This window comes from Leopardus geoffroyi, chromosome C3, assembly GCF_018350155.1.
Source record: "Leopardus geoffroyi isolate Oge1 chromosome C3, O.geoffroyi_Oge1_pat1.0, whole genome shotgun sequence".
NCBI lineage: Eukaryota > Metazoa > Chordata > Mammalia > Carnivora > Felidae > Leopardus > Leopardus geoffroyi.
Window position 1 is genome coordinate 48,729,165 of NC_059338.1, and position 22,295 is coordinate 48,751,459.

General features: G+C 44.0%; 1 protein-coding gene and 1 long non-coding RNA gene across 11 annotated transcripts in view; one reads left to right on the plus strand and one right to left on the minus strand.

Moving 5' to 3' along the window:
* The first annotated feature begins 1,211 nt into the window (after window positions 1–1,211).
* On the plus strand, window positions 1,212–1,760 carry LOC123585005. Its single transcript, XR_006705835.1, has 2 exons — window positions 1,212–1,641; window positions 1,719–1,760. It is a non-coding gene; the product is annotated as an uncharacterized LOC123585005 (long non-coding RNA).
* A 133-nt stretch (window positions 1,761–1,893) lies between these two features.
* FAM20B (FAM20B glycosaminoglycan xylosylkinase) overlaps window positions 1,894–22,295 on the minus strand; it is a 42,977-nt gene continuing 22,575 nt past the window's right edge. For all 10 annotated transcript variants that reach the window (XM_045452754.1, XM_045452746.1, XM_045452749.1 and 7 more), the window contains 5 exons: window positions 20,683–20,792; window positions 6,868–7,039; window positions 6,454–6,645; window positions 5,051–5,110; window positions 1,894–3,735 (listed from right to left, as the gene is read on the minus strand). In XM_045452754.1, the coding sequence (XP_045308710.1) occupies window positions 3,504–3,735; window positions 5,051–5,110; window positions 6,454–6,645; window positions 6,868–7,039; window positions 20,683–20,792 (766 nt within the window). In that variant the 3' untranslated portion in view covers window positions 1,894–3,503. The remainder of the gene's footprint in view (window positions 3,736–5,050; window positions 5,111–6,453; window positions 6,646–6,867; window positions 7,040–20,682; window positions 20,793–22,295) is intronic.

The following is a 22,295-nucleotide window of genomic DNA, read 5'->3' on the forward strand; positions in this document are numbered from 1 at the left end:
CTGGTTCCCACACCTCCTCTTAAGCAAATAAATTAGCTTCCCAGTAGGTTATTCCCAGTTCCCCGCCCCCCACCGCAATCATTTTGTACTTGTAACACCTTGGTTCCTTAGAAACCTGTGGCAGTAGAGTCGCCGGCCCCTGCCTTTGCAACCCAGACTTGAGGAATCGAAGGGAGAAAACCTGGCCTTCCCCGGACAATAGGTTTCACGAAGTCAGGTCTGTGTGGCTCGCTCGTGTGCCTAGCCACGGCTGGCTCAGCGGAGCGGCTCAGCGGGCGCCTGCTCAGTGAATGGTCTTTGTCACTTGGGGTCCACTCTCAGAGACTGAGAAGAGAACCTTTCACTAGCTTCAAGTTCTTCAGCAACATAAGTCAGTGCTTCCCTGTGTCAAAATAAATACATTTTTCTCTTGCTACAATACATCTACGATTATATACATACGTACGCCTTTACTCATGTTTCCTGAAGCTCCAGCTCATAAGGTAACTCTTACCAGACAGCTCCCTGACAGATGCTGTTTTCCTGTCACTGGTCAAACAAGAATACAGGGACCATTGAGAATGGAAGCTGAAGGATATGGTGGAAGGGAAGGGAAAGCCGGAAGTCTTTTTTTTTTTTCCTTTCTTTTAAGAAAAAGAAAAGAATTTCCTTGGGAGAATTCGTTGTTCAGGTGACACTGGAAAATTGCCACGTACCCAGGATTCATCTTTTCTAAAATAATATGCAATGAATGTACCTGGATTCTTCCATTTCCTCCTTAAATTTCATTTGACACATCAGTCCTCAGTGCAACAGGGAGAAATGCCTTATTAATATATTATTGAACAAAACTCTGAGCAAATCAGATCCTATTAATTTGTTTTGCACAGACAATTATTTACATCCGAACCCACAACATAACCTCATATTAAAGAATAATTTAGAATGTAACTTCCATACCCATATTTCCCCAAACTCTGGAAGAAACGTATTTAGGAAGTGGGAGGAGGTAAGGAAATGGCAGGCAGTCCTGATTCTCCTCGTCTGACAATATTAAAAAGTACCCATGTCTACCTTTACACGTTCCCCCAGGCACGCTCAACCTCAGGCTGTCCGAGAACGCTTCCAGCAACTTGTCTGAGTATAATAGCGCTAAATAAACCACAAAGAGGACAGAGGTCACAGAACTTAAAAAGATATCTATCTCCATTTTCAAAGAGAATTTAGTTTTTCTGAATTTTAGGGCTATAAGCCTATGTTTGGTTTTTTCCAAGATGTGCCTAAACATGCTTTCCTAGCTTAATCCAATCCTGATTAGAACATAAATCTGTTCTAAGAGGCTTGTCACGACCACCCTATTAGCATATGACTTTAACCACGATAGATCTGAACACCTCTTAAGATCATGAAGTTTAAAACAGTAGAAAAGAGAATGAAATTAAACATTTCTGCAATGTTTTGAAAAAAAGGATGTGACATTTTCAAAGCAGCTCTCCCTCCTGCTTTTTTCCTTAGCAGTATCTTCTACCCTCAACATTATGAATGAAGTTCCCAGTTCGAGACCAATTCTCGCCCATCCCACTGGGACACACTCCCGGTGCCATGTGTCTGCAGGAGCACCGATCCGTCATTTAGTTCGACTAACATTCACCCACGCGGGCGGTGCTGGCCTCCTCCCGCCATCTGCCTCCGGCCAGCTCCCTGATACTCTGGGTCAGCACTACCCAAGGTGTTCTCAGGCTCAACTGTGAATTTCACTTGATACACACTGTAAATGGCCTTAAAAATCGGAATCTAAGGCCTCCTTCTGTTGACCCAACTTCAGTGTTTTGTGCTAATACCTGTCTTCTTAAATTCCTTTTTCAAGGAGCCCAACCCATTCTTGTGTACGTCTCGAAACGTACGTCTCGAAACGTACGTCTCGAAACGTACGTACAAAGCACAAAAGCATCCTGACCTCATGCTATTGTTAAGTGGTGACAGGTTACTTAGCGGCCTTTCAATGCGAGAAAATCAGGGCATACATTCTAGGCTGTTTTCAAAAGGGTGGCTGCCTGACACCGGTCTCCGATGGCTGGCATTAAATCGGCTCGCCCACATGCTTTAAGTACCAGTCTCTGCTTGACAGAAGTGAGAAGCTGGACCGGCACCCGGACAAGAGGCAGGAGAAATGGGTCTCCTGGTGGGCGGGCGCACCGAGCCTGTCCCCCTCGGGCCCTGTGCTTTACTGCAACTGCTTACGGGTCCGAGTCGCTTTGCAGGAACACAGACTGCACTGAGCCCGGGTCGTGGGCAGTGAGAGGACACGGGAAAACGATCCTACACCACCGGTTCAGAACGCCCGATGAAATGAAATGAGGACGTTAGGGCTTGATATAAATCAAAATCTTAAGGCCCTCCCTAGTGACCTCCTTAATTTTAAGGCTCAGAATGCTTAAAATTTTTGTTCCCAATCTTCTGCAAGGCCCAAGTCACAGGACAGGTCCAGCCGCCAGCAGGACGAGCACCGTCCGCTCTGGGAGCAAGCTGGTTGTTCTCACGAGAAAGGCACAAACAGCATTGCCATTCTCTCGGGAACAGAGGCTTCGGTGACCAAATGCCTTAAAGGCTGAGGTGGAAATTCATTTCCGAAAAGAAATCAGGATGGCAGAGATCACAGGCAACTTCACTCTTATTCAAGGTATCACCTCAATTCGCTTTGTTAATTTAGAAAAGATGTGCCTGCTTGGGGCAAAAGGGAAAAAGAAAGTATCCGTGAGAGAATCACGCCTGAACGACTTCGGGGTAACTGGGACACCACTGTGGGAATGCGGGTCTCACTGAGGTTCGAGTCACGTCTGCGTTTACGCACCTGCCAGGGGGGCTTCTCCGATTCTGGTTCTGCCCCTTCTTCCCTCCTCTAAACTATCCCGAAGAACACTACCACCCAATCACTTAGAAGGAGCCCGGGCGTCTTTCCCGCCTTTGTCTTTCCCACTAATTCTATCCTAAAAACATATCCCTCCCAGGAGAGCATGCTATTTGGGCTCAACAGAACGCCAGGTCTTACTGGCTGCTACTCCTCAGGAGGCAGGAAAACTCCCAACTGGACTAGTCCTGGTTGCAAAAGGACTCAAGAGATTACAAAGTGTTCTCAGAAAATCCACAGGTGTGGAGAAAGGATTAGAAGATGAACTCGAACTACACGCTCTAGAACCAACCCCAGCATTAACCCATCCAGGCGCCACACCTCGATCCACCCTTTGGCACGTGAGTTAGGACGGACCAAGCAGGAGGCCCACCGCGGGGGTGCGCAGATGCCGAGGGGGTCGGGTGGTCTGGCAGGAAGGCTCCTGGGGTCTGCAACCTGTCGTCTCTGCTTTAGTTTCTCCTACAGAAATCACCAAAGGAATCCAAGGCCACCCTGTCCCCTGTCACCCAGAGCTTGCCGCTGGCCGTTTCCAATCCATCGCATACCATTTGGAAGTGATTGTGCTGTTTCTCTAGCTTTGTAAAAAGTAGTTTCACTTATTTTGTGTGGCAAATTACAAGTGGGAAAGAGGCATCCTGTCTTCCACCAGCACAGCGTCCGCCCCAAACTGGTCAGTGCACTGCTTCACGGTGGCCAGGACGCTCAGGAGCCGCTGGTCCACGGCGTCCAGGTGAGGCTCAGACAGCACGGGGGAGATGGGGTCATGGGCCATGGCGGATTTTAAGGCAGACTTCAGCACACCATTCTTTAGGTAGTTCAGTCTGTTCCAGGTAGAAACCCGAATGCTGCAAGAAAGTTTTAAGGCAGATTACATAAAACCGCTTACTATCAAAAGGAGTTTAAAGCTGGCTTGGTAGGCAAAGTCAAGAAATAACTGGGAGCCTGGGGGGCTCCGTCGGTTGAGAGTCCGACTCTCGGTTTCAGCTCAGGTCATGATCTCGAGGTTTCGTGAGATCGAGCCCCGCGCCGAATTCTGCACTGGCAGCGCGGAGCCTGCTTGGGATTTTGTCTCCCTCTCTCTGCTCCTCCCTGACTCGTGCTGTCTCTGCCCCTGCCCCTCTCCAGGTGAATAGATAAAAATTAAAAAAAAAAAAAAAAAAAAATTATGTAGAGACACCTGGGTGGCTCAGTCAGTTAAGCTTTGGATTCTTGATTTTGGCTCAGGTCGTGATCTCATGGTTGGTAGGATTGAGCCCCGCATCAGGCTCTGCGCAGACAGCATGGAGCCTGCTTGGGATTCTCTCTCTCCCCACTGTCTCTGTGCCTCCCCTGCTTGTGTGCTCTCTCTCAAAATAAATAAATAAACTTAATAAAATAAAATAAAATAAAATAAAATAAAATAAAATAAAATAATAAAATAATACCAGCAATAATAATCTGAAATGGAGCTCTGAGAGCCCGGTTCTTTCTCTCATTTTGATTTACCTTTTAGTTTCTTTGTTTTCTAATACAGACTTAAAAAATAAATTACTAAGTGACTATGAAAAAGTTACTTCTGGTTTACACAACTTCAAATCGAGATATGCAGGCGCGCCTGGGTGGGCTCAGCCGGTTAAGCGTCCGACTTCGGCTCAGGTCACGATCTCACCGTCCGTAAGTTCGAGCCCCGCGTCGGGCTCTGGGCTGACAGCTTGGAGCCTGGAGCCTGCTTCAGATTCTGTGTCTCCCTCTCTCTCTGACCCTCCCCCGTTCATGCTCTGTCTCTCTCTGTCTCAAAAATAAATAAACATTAAAAAAAAAAAAAAACAAATCGAGATATACAAACTTCAGGTGGTCTGTAGTGAGGAAGTGAGAGGACCTCAAACCCCAAGGTAAACAATACAGCAGCCAGGGATGCAGACTGTACTAGATTTTTGCTGGACAGAGGACTATTTTCTGATAGTAAAACAAATGTGAATATACATCATTGAACAGACTGAAAATTTCTATTCATACAAAATTTGCAGTGACTTTTGAATTCCAGGGGTTCTGGGTTGGAAAAGCATAAAAAGCACTTGGTCAGGTATTAGGAAGTCTTAAGGCCAAGGAAACTACTGTACTGTTCCCTGAGCCTGGAAAGGAAGCCAACACTGGCCGATGTATTTGATGTGCGTAACTTACATGCAACACTGATAGAGGGGGGCAAGAATGCTTCTCTCATCCAGTGACGGGTTCCCAAAGCTGAAAATTAAATTAAAACTTAGTGAATTAGATAGTGGCACCAGTTCCCCGCTTAGCATCAGGGCAAGAGCAAATTCTCTAAGAAAACCCAAATGTGGTCCTAGATAATTTCATGCTCCCACGGCTCAAATCACTTAAATTAAAAATAAACAGGGCATGACCAATTAGACATGGGATCCCTAACAGCCTGTACCGCAGTATCTAACAACAAAGGCGCTCATTTACAAGGCTTCTCTCTTCTAGAAGCCAGCTACGGCAAGGTGCTGAGGCATAACCACATAACACAGGGTGGAGCCCGGGGACCAAAGGGAGGGCCTGAAGACCCCGAAACCTAGAAAGGCTTTAAGGGCGGGAAGAGAAATAAACGCTAGTCACATGATTCCCACTTGCTCTACTTCAAATCACCAATCAGAACAGAGCTGGCTCATCTATTCCTACAAGAAAGCAGATGGCCAGATTCAGACAGGAGAAGCTGCTCGGAAGGCTAACAGTGATTCCAAGCAGATGTAAAAATGATCTCAGCAGTAATTCAGAATGAATGAGAAGTGGTTCTGGAAAAACCCACTCTGTGCTAGAAGCTCACCCTAACAGCCTGGAAGGTCTGGCGGCCCTCAGCACAGCGCAGGCCCTCAAATAATAAATGGCGAAGACAGAGTGCCTGGGGGCTCAGTCGGTTAAGTGTCTGACTCTCGATTTTGGCTCAGGTCCATGATCTCACGGTTCATGAGATCGAGCCCCACATCGGGCTCTAAGCTGACAATGCAGAGCCTGCTTGGGATTCTCTCTCTGCCCCCCTCCTGCTCTCTCTCTCTCCCTCTCTCTCCCTCAAAATAAACATTAAAAAAGGAAAAAAAAAAAAAAGGAACTGCTCTTCTCATGATCACAAAAAGTCTGGGCCTAGACTGCCATAAATGAAGCAAAACATCCTATCGAACAAATTAATTCTTTAAACCGCATGACCCTTTGGACAGAATCAACTTATGAGTAATTAAATTTCATGTTCTATTAAATACGTATTTCTCAAGACTTGAAACCTCGTCAAGGAAGAGTGCCATAAGCAGCGAGCGAAAAATCAAAGACCCTGTTGTCCCGCAGTCTGTGTTGAGAATCACAGTCTTTGCCTCCTAGGGAAAAACCCCACTTCTCCACTTTTTAAAGCCCTCAGACCCCTGAGGGTGGAGGGCGTACAGATGGAAGGATGGGCGCCAAGGGCGAAGACCCTGACCGAAAACGGGAAGGACGCCTTCTGGCGACCGCGTTCCGGATGTTTTCCAGGGCACCCGCGAACGCGCCCTTGTACGCGCAGAATCCTCGAACTGACGAGGACAGCCGCGTGGCCCTACCTTTTGGCATTATCGAGAAGGATGAGCATGCTAGCGCCTTCGTCGTCTTGAAAACTCTCATAGTGATGGCGGTCAGCGTTGCCGATCAGGTAATCGAAGACTGCGGTGTCGATGATGTCCAGGAGGCGCGGGCCGGAGTCGTAAGGGGACGTTTTCTTCACGGCGTCGCAGTAGCTCTCGTCGTACTCCCACCTGGAAGCGAGGGGCACCGCCGGGGGTATTTACCGGGTGCCCGTGCTCTACCTGGCACCGTTTCAAACACAGAGAAGAGACGTCCCCGCCTGGCGGGCTGCCCCCAACCCTCACCTCCCAGCCCTGTGTGGTCCTGGATGGAAGCCCCGGCTCCTACACGGCACGGCAGCTGGCCGGGCACAGGCCAGAACGAGGTGGCGGCCCGGCCACAGGAGCACGCACCTGGCCAGTTTGCCCTCTCGGTAAGTCCTGCCCCACGGGTGTCGGTGTTTCTGCAGAGGCCACACATCCGGAAGCCACAGCGTGACAGACCCCTCCATTGTGTCTCCATCGGCACAAGCTGGCTCCGTTTCTCGGCAGTAGTAACACTTCCCGTAGAAACAAGTATTATTTCCTAAAGCGGAGAAAGGAGCCAAATACACTTAAGGAAGAAAAGAAGACTCCAAGTTCTCCCCGACGATGTCAAAGGGAGCAGCTAAGTGAACAAATACTGTGAGAACAATGATCCTGAATGATATTTCAACATCGATTTATTTTCTATACAGGTAATAAAGGCACACGGTGAGAAAACAATGTCGGAAGGCACAAAAGGACGTATTTGAAACAGTTCCTTGCCCTCTGTGTCCCTGCTAGCCAGCCCCTCTCCCAGGAGTCAAGTGGTGTCACAAGTATCTTTCCGAACTCACTTTAAGTAAAGAAAAGTCATGCCCTCTTCTCCTCAGTCAGGGCTGACACTGGCCGGAGCGCCCAGGGGAGGGGGAGTGGGCCTGCACGGGGTCAGGCTATGGGCTGGGAGTCTGGGTACATGGGGGGTGGGAGTGGGGTGTAGCACAAATAAATACACTGAGGATAATGGGAACCAGGGTTCTCAGATGGAGAAGGGAGATTAACACACAGAAAGGGAGAAAACCAGAATAAATCTTGTGGTGTTGAATTAGAATTGGAACTCCTGGTTTGAGAGCTTTAACACACAGGTATAGAAAAACACACAGATGTTTGTGAGTGTATACATGCATTATTTACACAGACGTGTGTGTGTACACAGCTTTCCAACCTCTGCCCCTCAAGAGAAAACCTGGAAGTGATAAGCAAGCAGTAATGAGCACACTTAGCACTCCCATACTAGTTTCTAAATACCATTTTACTACTATCTTAAAAGGACCAAGGGCTCCTTGGAGAAACAGGTGACTCTAGGGTGGGGGCAGGGCAAGTACGAGACGGATCTGGGTCCTGTTGCTATGCCAGGTGTAAGGAAGCACTCAGAGAATGATGGGGACATTCCAAAACCCACTGGTCAAATCTGGGACAGTTGGAGCATCAAAGAAGTAACAACAAATTATAACTCTGAGTAAATTAAGAGTCTGAGAGTTCATAGTAATATCAACAAATAACTAAATCAATGTTGGTCACCGGGGGAGAGTTCTGCCCTTTAACGGAATGAAGACTATTAAGTCTAGAAAGAATGATAAAATTAGCAAATAGCTATTTGACAACTATCACAGTAGTAACTGATTCAGGCAAGAATTATCAATGAATGTCAAACAAAACTGGTGGGTAAAAGTTTGATGAGGATAGAATATTTACAGTTCTAGAGTACCTCACAATAAAGTACTCAATAACTGCTAATAAGTATAAAATACTAACTTTACACTGGAGGAAGCTTACAGATGCCTACCATCAAGTGATAAAAGTTAACATCACCGGGGCGCCAGGGTGGTTCAGTCAGTTAAGTGTCCAACTTTGGGTTAGGTCATGATCTCACGGTTCGTGAGTTCAAACCCTACCTCTGGCTCTCTGCTGTCAGCGCAGAGCCTGCTTGGGATCTTCTATCCCCCTCTCTCTGCCTCACTCACATATGTTCTCTCTCTCTGCTCTATCAAAAATAAACATTAAAAAAGTTAACCTCACCTGTAATGGGGCACAGCAACAAATCTACATCATGTGCCTCCTGATATGATGTACCGAGAAGAGCACAATAGCACTTCTCTGGTATTCCCACCCAAACTTTTAAATCATGAGGAAATATCAGACAAACTCAAATTAAGAGATACTCTATAGGAACACCTAGGTGGCTCAGTCAAATGTCTGCCTCTTGATCTTAGCTCAGGTCATGATCTCAGGGTTCGTGAGTTCAAACCCCGCATTGGGATCTGCGCTGGAGATGCAGAGCCTGCTTAGGATTCTCTCTCTTTCTCTGTCCCTCTCCAGCTCGTGTGCGTGGGTGCTCCCTCTCAAAACAAATAAACAAACATTAAAAAAAGAGAGAGATTCTATAAAGTAACTGGCCTGCACTGTTACCAAATGTTCAAAGTCATGAAAAAACAAGGAGAGTGAAGCTAAAATGACAACTAACACAACACACGATCCTAGACGGAGTTCTGGACATTACAGGGAAAGTGGCGAAATGTGAACAACGTCTGTGTGTTAGACGCTGATGCCGCATCAACGGCAAATAATCTCCTGATGTTGCCGACTGAATGCAGCTGTGTAGGAGGGTGTTCTGGTGCTTGGGAAATACTGAAGTCCTCATTCACTAGCGTATTCATGTCTGCACCCTATTCTCCAATGGTTGAAAACTGTTTAAGGAATCTGGGGGACTCTGGACCATCTCTGCAACCTTTGTATAAATCTAAAATTATTTCAAAATAAGAAGTTTAGGGGCACCGGGGTGGCTCAGTTGGCTAGGCGTCTGACTCTTGACTTCAGCTCGGGTCATGATCTCATGCTTTGTGAGTTCGAGCCCCACATCAGGCTCTGTGCTGAGAGTGCAGAGCCTGCTGGGGATTGTCTCTCTCTCCCTCTCTCTGACCCTGCCCCACTTGCTCTCCTTCCCTCTCTCGAAATAAATAAACTTAAAACAAAATTATTAAAAAGTAAATAAATAAAAAGTTTAGGGGCACTTGGGTGGCTCAGTCAGTTGAGCGTCCGACTTCGGCTCAGGTCATGATCTCGCGGTCCGTGAGTTCGAGCCCCGCGTCGGGCTCTGCGCTGACAGCTCAGGGCCTGGAGCCTGCTTGGGATTCTCTGTCTCCCTCTCTCTCTCTGCCGCTCCCCTGCTGGCATGCGCTCTCTCTCTCCCTCTCTCTTTCAAAAATAAGTAAACATTAAAGAAAACATTTTTAAAAAGTTTAAAAAACCAAATCTAAAAGGTAAGTGATGTTTTCTTGGCCCTCCATCGCTATTAAATATAGCCATCAAATGAGCTAATTTCCTCCATGTAACCCCTTCATATACTCCTTAAATGACGGTTCATGTTCTCATGCACACGTGTCCCTAAAGAGATGGGCAACAATCAAACGTTCTGGTAATTCCAGCCCCTAGCACAGCACACACTCCATAGAAATAAAACCACTCCACGCCCACCCACAAAGCTGACTGTATCACTCTTGTACCTTAAAAACATCTCTAGGTAAAGAATAATTGAATTAATTGAACAATATACCACATATATAATGTTTATAATTATAAAAATATAAACTTATAAATTTAACTTGATCCCATCAGAAATACGAGCAGATCAGGGCACCTAGGTGGCTCAGCTGGTTAAGTGTCCGACTCTTGATTTTGGCTCAGGCCATGATCTCACGGTTCATGAGATCAAGTCCCATGTCGGGCTCTGTGCTGGCAGCCTGGAGCCTGCTTGGGGTTCTCTCCCTCCTTCTCCCTGCCCCTCCCCCACTTGCACACTCATGCTCTCTTGTGTCTTCTTCTCTCTCCAAACAAAACAAAACAAAACAAAACACAAAACAAAACAAAGAAATACCAACAGATCTTTTAGAGGGTAACTGGATAAAACGATTTTTAAGGTAATAAGGAAAAAGAAAAAAACTATTAGCAAACTCTTAAAATAAATCTCAAAGAGTGGGACTAACCCTCTCAAAACATACCATGACACCTCAATAATTAAACCATAGATCAACTCATGAACAGACAGGAACAGAACAGGAAGTCCAGAAACTGAAACACATACAAACGAAAATTTATTTCAGGGGGAAAAAGACCACCGCTGTAGTAAGCTGGGATAACTACTGGGACAAGTGACAGCCACCCAGAAAAATGACACAAACAGCTGGGGCCATACTTCATCCACACACCAGGGTAAATTCTAACTATGTCAAAAAGTTAAATGTGAAAAATAAAACTATAAAAGTACTTAAAATTAAAAAGGCAGAATTCTCCCATCATCTTCGAGCAAGCAAGGCTAACTATGATTCAAAATCAGAATATCTGTAAGAAAAGATGGATCGATCACATTCAAAACAAACAAAAAATTTCTATCACGCAAAATGATACCATAAGCAAAGTCAAAAAAAAGAACTGGGAAAATATTTACATCTCGTATCACAAAGGGCTGTCTTCCCTATGTATGAGCTCCGATAATTTGGTAAGAGCAGTGGCAGAGCTGAAAATGAGCAAAGGATACACATAGACAGGTAAAAGAAAATACAAACGGCTCTTAAACAAATGAAAAGATGACACACAAGCCAAAGCTCGGTAACATGCTGTTGCTGATGCTAATGGAAAAGAGGGGTTCTCACGCATCACTACTGGGAATGTAAACTGGTTAACATCTATGTAAAATACATGTGCCCTTTGACCTGGCGCTTTCGCTTCTGGATATATTTGATCATGTATGAAGTTATACATGTGTACATATTAATTCTGGGCAACACTGGTTGTAAAAAAAATACTGGAACTTGTATGTCCAATAAAGGTCTGCTTAAATGAGTCATGGCAGATCCATACAACAGAGCACTGTACAGCTGGCAAAACAACAAAAGAATGAAGAAGCTCTTTATATGATAATAGATTTCTAAGACATATTAGGTAAGAGAAGAAGATGCAAAAGTACGTACAGTATGACATATGTATTATAAAGTGGCAGAGTTAAATAAAAATATACATTCGTATTTGATACAAAAAAGGACATAAAGAAATTACTAACAGAGATGACCACTGGGAGGAAGGAGAAGGAATGGAGAGATGAGGGGGAAACTTTTCTTATAATCTTTCTAATACTTTTTAAAAATTCTGAGTTGTGTGAATGTCTTACTGATTCAAAAATTTTTTTAAAAACAAGCAGAACACTGCAGCAAAGCCTGCTGCCTCTATGACAAAACCCAAACTCCTGAGTTTGCTAAGACCCTTTGTAACTGAATGGAGTATGGTGTACTGGCTGAGTGCGAAGTAGGGTCAGGTTTCTGGGGTTAAAATATGGACCGCAATTAGACGTGAGACTTAGACATCATTAGACGTGAGACTTTGGGCATGTAATCTCACCTCTCTGAGCTTCCTCTGTAAAATGGACAGAGCAGCCCTCTTCCACTCGGTTGTGAAAAGCAAAAGGGATAACCCACAGTCATGCTCACCATGGAGCCTGACACAACGTCAGAGACCAATCAATGCCATCTACTTGTTATTAATAATCTGCCCTCCAATCTACCTTTCCAGACTTCAATATTCCTGTTCACTGCCATGAACCTAGGCTCTGAATCTTTTACTATTTCCTGGATGCATCAAGCTTTTACAACTGGTTTTCTGATCACCTTCGTCTCCATGTTCTCCTTGAATGAACCTGTAATAATCAAATCTATACTTCCGGTCCACACTTCTCTCCCAGGCTGTAGACTTCAGCACCTAAATGACCGGTCAACATTTACCCCTGGATGTTCCTGTCAAGGTAAGATTTTGTACCAAATTCCACTGTGTAGAACTGTAATTCTTGGGACACCGGCTGGGTATTCTACAATTCAACTCAGTTCTGACACTATCTATCCAGAGACAGCACCAGACTCCAAAAGTTAAAGTCTCAGTCCCACAAGAACGCAAACTTGTGCAGCCACTCTGGAAAACGGTATGGAGGTTCCTCGAAAAACTAAAAATAGAACTACCCTACAACCCAGCAATTGCATTTCTAGGCATTTATCCAAGGGATACAACTGTGCTGTTTCAAAGGGACACATGCACCCCCATGTTTATAGCAGCACTATCAACAATAGCCAAAGTATGGAAAGAGCCCAAATGTCCATCGATGGATAAATGGATAAAGAAGATGTGGTGTGTATACATACACACACACACACACACACACACACACATATACACACAATGGAGTATTACTCGGCAATCAAAAAGAATGAAATCTTAAAAAAAAAAAAGAATGAAATCTTGCCATTTGCAACTATGCGGATGGAACTAGAGAGTATTATGCTAAGTCAAATTAGTCAGAGAAAGACAAATATCATATGACTTCACTCATGAGGACTTTAAGACACAGACAGATGAACACAAGGGAAGGGAAACAAAAATAATATAAAAATAGGGAGGGGGACAAAACATAAGAGACTCTTAAATATGGAGAACAGAGGGTTACTGGAGGGGTTGTGGGAGAGGGGATGGGCTAAATGGGTAAGGGGATTAAGGAATCTACTCCTGAAATCATTGTTGCACTATATGCTAACTAATTGGGATGTAAATTTAAAAAATAAAATTAGAAATAAAAAAATAAATAAGAAAGATTAAGGGAGCCTGGCTGGCTCAGTTTGTACAGCATGTGACATCTTGATCTTGGGGTTGTAAGTTCAAGCCCCATACTGGGTATAGAGATTACTTAAAAATAATCTCAAAAAAGTAAAATAAATAAAATAAAATTGGAAAGATTAAAAACTTAAGGGGAAAAAAAGTCTTAGTCCCACAAGACTGTGCTCCAATTCACATGCCAGTTGTAAGTCTAGGTGGTCACCTGGGCTTCTCATGGACTGGCTTAAAACTCAAGAGGTTTCTATAAGCCCTTCCTGGGGTCTGACTAATTTGCTAGGGCAGAAGAATATACACTGCGGAAAGGACAGTCTCTTCCATAAATGCTGTTGGGAGAACTAGACAGCCACATGCAGAAGAATGAAACTGGACCACTTCCTTTTACCATACACAAAATTAACTCAAAATGGATTAAAGACTTGAACCTAAGACCTGAAACCATAAAATGCCTAGAAGAACAGGAGAAGAACATATAGGCAGTAAGTTCCCTGACATCAGTCTGGGTGATGATTTTTTTTGGATCTGACACCAAAAGCAAAAGCAACAAAAGCAAAAATGAACAAATGGGACTACATCAAACTAAAAGCTTCTGCACAGCAAAAGAAACCATCAACAAAATGAAAAGGGGCTGATATCCAAAATAAATAAAGAACTCCTACAATTCAATAGCAAAAAAACAACCTGATTTTAAAAAGTGAGAAGATCTGAATCAACAGCTTTCCAAAGAAGACATACAAGTGGCCAACAGGTACACGAAAGGTATTTCACCAATCAACAAAACTAAAATGCAACCAAGAGAATGGGAGAAGACATTTGCTAATGACATCTCTGATAAAGGGTTAATACCCCAAATTGATAAAGAACTTAACAAACTCAACACCCAAAAAACAATCCAGTGAAGAAATGGGCAAAAGACATGAATAGACATTTTTCCAACGGAGACATCCAGATGGCTAACAGACACATGAAAAGATGCTCCACATCACTTATGATCAAGGAAAATACAAATCAAAACCACAATGAGATGCCACCTCACACCTGTCAGAATGGCTAAAAAGAACAACTCAGGAAACAACATGTTGGTGAGGATGTGGAGAAAGGCGAACACTTTTGCACTGCTGGTGGGAATGCACACTGGTGCAGCCCCTCTGGAAAACAGTATGGAGGTTCCTCAAAAAGTTAAAGTAGAACTACCCTACGATCCTGCAACTGAACTACCAGGTATTTACCCAAAGGATTCAAAAATACAGATTTGAAGGGGCACATGCACCACCCCATTGTTTGCAGCAGTGCTATCAACAATAGCCAAACTACAGAAAGAGCCCGAGTGCCCATCAACTGATGAATGGATAAAGAAGATGTGGTATACATACACAACAGAATATTAGTCAGCCATCAAAAAGAATGAAATCTTGCCATTTGCAACGATGCGGATGGAGCTAGAGTGAAGTCAGTCAGAGAAAGACAAATACCATGTGACTTCACTCATATGTGGAATTTAAGAAACAAAACACATGAACATATGGGAGGACAAAAAAAAGAGAGAGGAAACAAACCATAAGAGATTCTTAAAGATAGAGAACAAACTGAGGGTTGGTCGAGGGAGGTGGGTGGGGAATGGGCTAGATGAGTGATGCGTACTAAGGAGGGCACCTGTGATGAGCACTGGGTGTTGTATCTAAGTGACGAATCACTAAATTGTACTCCTGAAACCAATATTGCACTGTATGTTAACTAACTAAAATCCAAATGAAAATCTGAAAAGGGGAGCCTGGGTGGCTCAGTCAGTTGAGCATCTGACTCTTTTTTTCAAAAAAAATGTTTTTAACGTTTATTTATTTTTGAGACAGAGAGAGACAGAGCATGAACAGGGGAGGGTCAGAGAGAGAGGGAGACACAGAATCTGAAACGGGTTCCAGGCTCTGAGCTGTCAGCACAGAGCCCGACGCGGGGCTCGAACTCACGGACCATGAGATCACGACCTGAGCCGAAGTCGGACGTTTAACCGACTGAGCCACCCAGGCGCCCCGAGCATCTGACTCTTGACTTCAGCTCAAGTCATGATCTCATGGTTGTGAGACTGAGCCTGGTGTTGGGCTCCATGCTGGGTGTAAAGCCTGCTTACAATCCTCTCTCCTCCTTCTGCACCACCCACCCCCGCCACCATTCATGTTCTTCCCTCTCTCAAAAGAATTTTTTAAAAAGAAAAAAGGTGTTTCACATCATTAATCACGAGAGAAATGCAAATCAAAACCACAATGACATATCATCTCACACCTGTTAGAATAGGTATAATCAAAAGAAAAAGTGTTGGTGAGGATACGGAGCAAAGGGAACCCTTGTGTACTGGGTGGGAATGTGAACTGATGTAGCCACCACGGTAAACACTATGGAGGTCTCTCAAAAAATTAAAAAATGGAACTAACGTATGATCTAACAATTCTGAGTATTTACTGGAAAAAAAAAAAACCCCACCAACTTGAGGGGTTGGCGTCTCAACGTTCCCTGTAGCATTATTTACAATAGCCAAGATACGGAAACAACCTAAGTGTCCACCGATGAATGACTACTGCTGTATGTGTATGTATATGTGTGTGTGTGTATATATATATATGTATATATGTATATGTATATATACATATATATGTATACACATGCACACACATATGTATATATGTACATACACATATATGTATATATGTACATATACATATATGTATATACACATATACATACACACACACACAAAATGAAATATTATTTGGCCATAAAAAAAAAAAAAGAATGAAATCTTGCCATTTGCAACAACATGGATGGACTTTGAGGGCATTATGCTAAATGAAAGAAGCCAGACAAAGACAAATACCATCTGATCTCACTTACGTGTAGAATCTAAAAACAAAACCAAAAAACAATCCAAAACTAAGTTCTCAGATACAGAGAACAGACTGGTAGTTGCCAGAGGCGGTGGGGTGTACGGTGGGCGAAATGGAATAAAGTGGGTCGAAAGGTACAAACTTCCAGTTATAAAATAGGTTGTTCCTGGGGGTGTAAAGCACAGCATGGCGACTATAGTTAATAATACTATAATGAAACTTGCTAAGCGAATAGATCTTAAAAGTCCTCATCACAAGAAAAAATTCTGTAACTACGTATGGCGATGGATGTTAACTAGACATTGTGGTGATAAAATTTGAAGCCACTGCGATGTACACCTGAAACTAACATAAATGTTGTATGCCAATTATAGCTCAATAAAAAAAAAATTCCTGGAGAGGCTCATAGGAAACCAGTTTACTCACTAGACTACTGGTTTATTACAAAGGATACAAAGCAAAAACCTGATGGAGATAAACAGGGCAAGGTTTCCAACAAAGGAGCTTCGGTCCTCATGGGGCCCGGCCAGTGGCATATGGAAGCATTCTGGTTCACTAATCTGGAAACTCCCAAATCCCATACTGCTGGCATTTTCATGGAGGGCTTTCTCAGAGAGGAATGGTCAATTATTAACTGTATTTTCTTTTAAATTTTTTTTTTTTTCAACGTTTATTTATTTTTGGGACAGAGAGAGACAGAGCATGAATGGGGGAGGGTCAGAGAGAGAGGGAGACACAGAATCGGAAACAGGCTCCAGGCTCTGAGCCATCAGCCCAGAGCCCGACGCGGGGCTCGAACTCACGGGACCGCGAGATCGTGACCTGGCTGAAGTCGGACGCTTAACCGACTGCGCCACCCAGGCGCCCCATTAACTGTATTTTCAACACCCGTCTCCTCCCTGGAGAATGGGAGGTGGACGGTGGGGTGGTGGTGAAAATTTCAAGCTTCCAATTGTGGCTTGTCTCTTTGGTGACCAGCTCCCATCCAGGAGGCATCCGGAAGCCCACGTGGCGTCACCTCAAGAGAACAAGAGACACCCCTGTGCTGTTATTGCTGAGGAATTCACCAGGGTTTTAGGAGCTCTGTGCAGGCACTGGGGGCAGAGCCAAATATACCTATTCCTTATTATTTCACACAAGGAAACGAAATGTCCAAAATTTGATTCAGTCTTCCTCCTCTTCACCTCCCCAGGTCTCCTCCTTTGCACACATTCCTACGACAGCTAACAGCTTTGTTATACCCTGAGTCATCCAATCCAGGAACTTGGGAGTCATTCTTAATTTTTTCTTGTCTCTCAATTGTCCCACTCAGCCCAAATGTTCACAAATCCGTTCCATTTTAATTCTCGAGTGTCTCTTAACTCTTCCTCTCTGCCGTCCTTGCTCCGGTTCTGGCTCGTACCACACACGCGGTTCGTACACAGCCTCTATGTGCTCTCATCGTTCATCTCATCCCCTTCCCAACCTCATCCCCATCCTCCACGAAGCCGCCGCGGTTGGGTTTCCAAAATTCCATTCTGATCTTCCCATGCTCCAGCTTTTTTAACGGCCTCCCACTGCCTAGGCAAAACGTCGCCACTTCTAAGCCTGGTGCACAAGGACCCTCAGTGACATCGTTCGGATCACCTGCCTTCCCCCCTCACCGGCACCACACCCCCCTTCACTTTAGCTAGATTACACAGTCCCCTGAGCTTGCCACAGGCTTCTCTCACTTCTCGTCACCTTGTCCACGCACCGCCCGCCACTTGGAACACGGTTAACTCAGGGAGCCCCTGCACCGGATGGGAACAAAACTACATTTTAATTTTCATTAGCTTCTATCTGAAACTTAGCATTTCTGTCAGTTATGATGGCAGGGAGCAAACCAGGGTGGTATTAGCGTCACCTGTGACTTTTTCACAGAAGAAATTAGACTTTTTGTATCATATTAGCACTGTTGCAGACAGCCCAAAGTATCATTCATACACAGTCTGAGATTATGATTATGATCTTGTTATTTCGTGTGTTAAGTAATAACAAAGCACATACTAGTATATCACAAACTTGCTTTTTCTAATTTTTGATAACAAAACTATATTTCAATATTATTGGTTTCATTTAGAATTCTATGTATCCTAATTTATGTATTTAAAAACATTATTTTGAGAAAAGCTCCTCTCTAGCATGCCAAGAGTCTATAGTACAGAAAAGGTTAGAGTCCGGACACCCAGGATGTGCCTTCCCACTCTGCCTTCCTGGAGGATTGCTATTCTCCCTATAAGACTTGAATGAAATACCACCTTCGCTATCGAACTGTCACCTTGACCCTCACATCTGCCCTTCCCTTCCACATGCTCACAGGCCCTCTGTACGTGTCTGGCTTCCCTGTTAGACGAAACTCCTGGAAGACAGGAAGGTGTCATTCATTTTTGTATATTCAGCACCTGGTTCAGAGCCTACCACACAGAAGTGAAACAGAATTTGGTTGAAAGAATGTCATTTTTTACATGTTTATTTTTGAGAGAAAGAGAGATAGCGGGGAGGGGCAGAGAGAGAGTGGGGGACCCAGAATCCAAAGCAGGCTCCAGGCTCTGAGCTGTCAGCACACAGCCCAATGCGGGGCTCACAGCTTGTGTCACAAGCTGTGAGATCATGACCTGAGCCAAAGTCAGAAGCTTAACCGACTGAGCCACCCAGGCACCCCTGAAAGACTGTGAAAGAATATAAGCGGATGAAATATTTGAGAGTCTGAAAATCCGGGTCTGAGTCCTGGCTAACAAGTAGTAGCTATGTGACTTTGGGGAAGTCCTCTAATTCCTTCGAGCCTCTTTCTCAGGTGTGAAATATAGGTATATCTCCCTTACTTACTGCATTCTTTTGTCAACACGATCAAAATAAGGTAACTGTGTAAGTGCTTTGTTGAGCTGCAAGGGTCACACAGAACTTAGTTGTTATTATATGAAGTTATCTCATAACATATTTTTAAAAATTATGCTAAGGTCAGCTCATTATTTAAAATCTACCTCCAGCCAAATCTGTCTACCTGCTGCTACGGATTGAATGTTTCTGTATCCCCAAGTTCATATGTTGAACCCCTAATCCCCAGTGTGCTGGCATTTGAAGGTGGGACTTCCAGGAGGAGCACTTATGATGGGGTTCACGCCCTCGTAAAAAGAGACAGCAGAGATGATTCCTCTCTCATTCTCTCTGCCGTGTGAGGACACAGCAAGACGGTGGCTGACTATAAACCAGGAAGAGTGTCTTCACCAGAACCCAACTGTGCCGGCACCCTCATCTTGGACTTCCAGCCTCCACGACTGGGAGAAATAAATCTCCACTGTTTAAGCCACGTGGTCCATGAGATCTTCCGGCAGCGCCCACTGAGACGCTGCTCTGTGCTGAGGGTGCGTCCAGAAGCTCATTCCCCAAGTGTGCCAACCCCACGCACTGGCCTGTCTCTATGCCCTTGCTCCGTTCTTCCTTTCTGTTACTTCGCCTGATGCCCAGCGAAGACGCTGCCTGGGCGGCTCCTACCGATGCTTCAATACTCAGTCTCAGTGACAATAACCTCCTCTACAAACCTTTTTCTGGCCTCTCCCTCTCCCACCCCTCGCACCGTGTCTGAGAGTTAACCTTCTGTGAGTCTCCAAAGAGCAGAGGCTCTGGCCTATTCTTGACCTCCTCTCATCCAGCAGGAACTTGTGTTTGCCTGAGCATAAAATTGGACAGGCAAAGATGATTAGAAAATATATGAAACAAATCATGACACTGTGTGTTTTTGCTTATTTGTAAGAACAGTGTAGCTTGGCCTTCTATGTTTAAATTCTGAATGATGAATCTGTCATAAGCCCTTTAAATACTCAGTTTCACCTCATTGGAAATATAAATCCATTCATTCTAGCCAAGCAAGCTGAAATTCATCTCGCAATGCTGTTTTGATAGTCATATCATAATGCAGAGCACTGTGTCATTGAAAATGTCACCACAATGAGGCTGAAACAAGAGCCCCCAGCACCTCTGAATCCCTCCCGTTCTCACTGTGCCCACAAGGAGAACTGGAGTGAGAATTTAGCTCAGAGTCCTCACCCTGGAGTGAGAAGATGGAGAACGGAGACCAGAGGGACCACAGACAGTTCCATGCACAGTGAGTTATAGGCTGACCCTTTCAGAGCAGAAGGCAGCGGTGACCTTTCAGGCCCACATGCAACCCTCCAAGGGCATTTCTGACCCTCTTACAGGCTTGCCTTAGGGTTTCCTCAATTCTAAGGAGATAGTTCCCAAGAAAGGACATGTATAGGAAAAACACCGCCAAGTCAATAATACACATTCAGGCTAAAATTTAAGTTTGAGATTTACTTTGAGATCAAGCAGAAGGAAAAGAAGTTATCACCTGCTTACACTATCAGTAAACTATGTCACTTCCTACTTCACAGACACAATAAAGCACACATCAGGGAAAACTTTCACTTTCTGGCCACCTGCCGTTAGATCCATTTCCCCCAGTGACCTGAGAACAAGTTACCTGATTTGGTTTTGTGCTCCCTTGAGTTCTTCAGTTCCTGAAAGTCACAAACCAGCTTGTGCCATGATAGTTAATAACTTATTAACTACTCCTCTATTTAAATGTCCTCTATAATCTTCTTACCTACGGTTAGGAAGGTGCTCAACAGCTGCTCCGTGGCAACAGGCTTGATCTCTGTCCGCAGATTAACAAATCTGCCAACCACTAAGGGCGCTCGGCGGAAACCCAGGATCCTGGTTTGGGAGGTTGAAGAACAGAAGAGAAAAATCTGTGGGGGTGTATTTGACAAAGTAGTCTTAAAAAGATATTGTTGTTTCATAGGTAAATGTATATATTTTGAAGATTTTATTTGTAAGTAATCTCTACCCCTAACATGGGATCGAACTCATGACCCCAAGATCAAGGGTCTCACGCTCTACTGACTGGGCCAGTCCAGTGCCCCTGCGGGTCAGTCTATTTTAAAGGTACATATATTTATGAGCTTAGTATCAAGATGTAGGTCATTTACTTTAATATGTACTTCAGCAAAAGGAATAAGGCAAATCTGGCCAAATGTGGACAATTGCTAAATCGGGGAAATAGATACACGGGTTCATTATACCGTTCTAATTTGTTAGAAATTTTTCATAATAAAAAATTTTAAATAAATTTTAACAAAGCATTAAAAAATGGGCTTAAATACAGAGAAAGACAGATACCATATGTTTTCACTCTTATGTGGATCCTGAGAAACTTAACAGAAACCCATGGAGGAGGGGAAGGAAAAAAAAAAAAGAGAGATTAGAGTGGGAGAGAGCCAAAGCATAAGAGACTCTTAAAAACTGAGAACAAACTGAGGGTTGATGGGGGGTGGGAGGGAGGGGAGGGTGGGTGATGGGTATTGAGGAGGGCACCTTTTGGGATGAGCACTGGGTGTTGTATGGAAACCAATTTGACAATAAATTTCATATATTGAAAAAAAAAATAAATAAAAATAAAAAATAAAAAATGGGCTTAAATCCATACATAGGTTCAAAGCTTTGGGTAAAACAGCACACTGGCAGGAAACTATCAGATTAATCTGAAGGATTAACCCATAGGACTACTTAAATACAGATACATGCGAAGATAACTTCTCTCTAATGGTCTAAAGTATAACCTTATGGTTGAGCAAAATCATTTTTTAAAAAATGAAATTTACTGGCAAAAAAATACATACTCACTGAAGAAAGCTGGAGGGGCAGGACTTGGAATACACAGAATCGTTATGATGAAGGAAATAAAGATCACCCATAATTCCACAGCCCAGAAATAACTATTGGACTTTTGGCATATGAGCATTTTTCTCTTTACACATATATATAAAAACATACACACTCTTGTGTATATACACACAATGGAGATTATACTATACCCAATTTTGTATCTTGCTTTGCATTCATCATTATATCATGAGCCTTTTCTCATGTCATCATAAAACTTTTAAAAACAGCTGTGTAGGGGAGCCTGGGGTGGCTCAGTCGGTTAAGTGTCCAACTTCAGCTCAGGTCATGATCTCACAGTTTGTGGGTTCGAGCCCCGCATCAGGCTCTGTGCTGACAGCTCGGAGCCTGGAGCCTGTTTCGGATTCTGCGTCTCCCTCCCTCTCTGCCCCTCCCCCACTCGCACTCTGTCCCTGTCTCTCTCAAAAATAAATATTGAAAAAAATTTTCTTAAATAGCTGCGTAAATAAAGAATCCACTGTTCGGGGTTGCTGA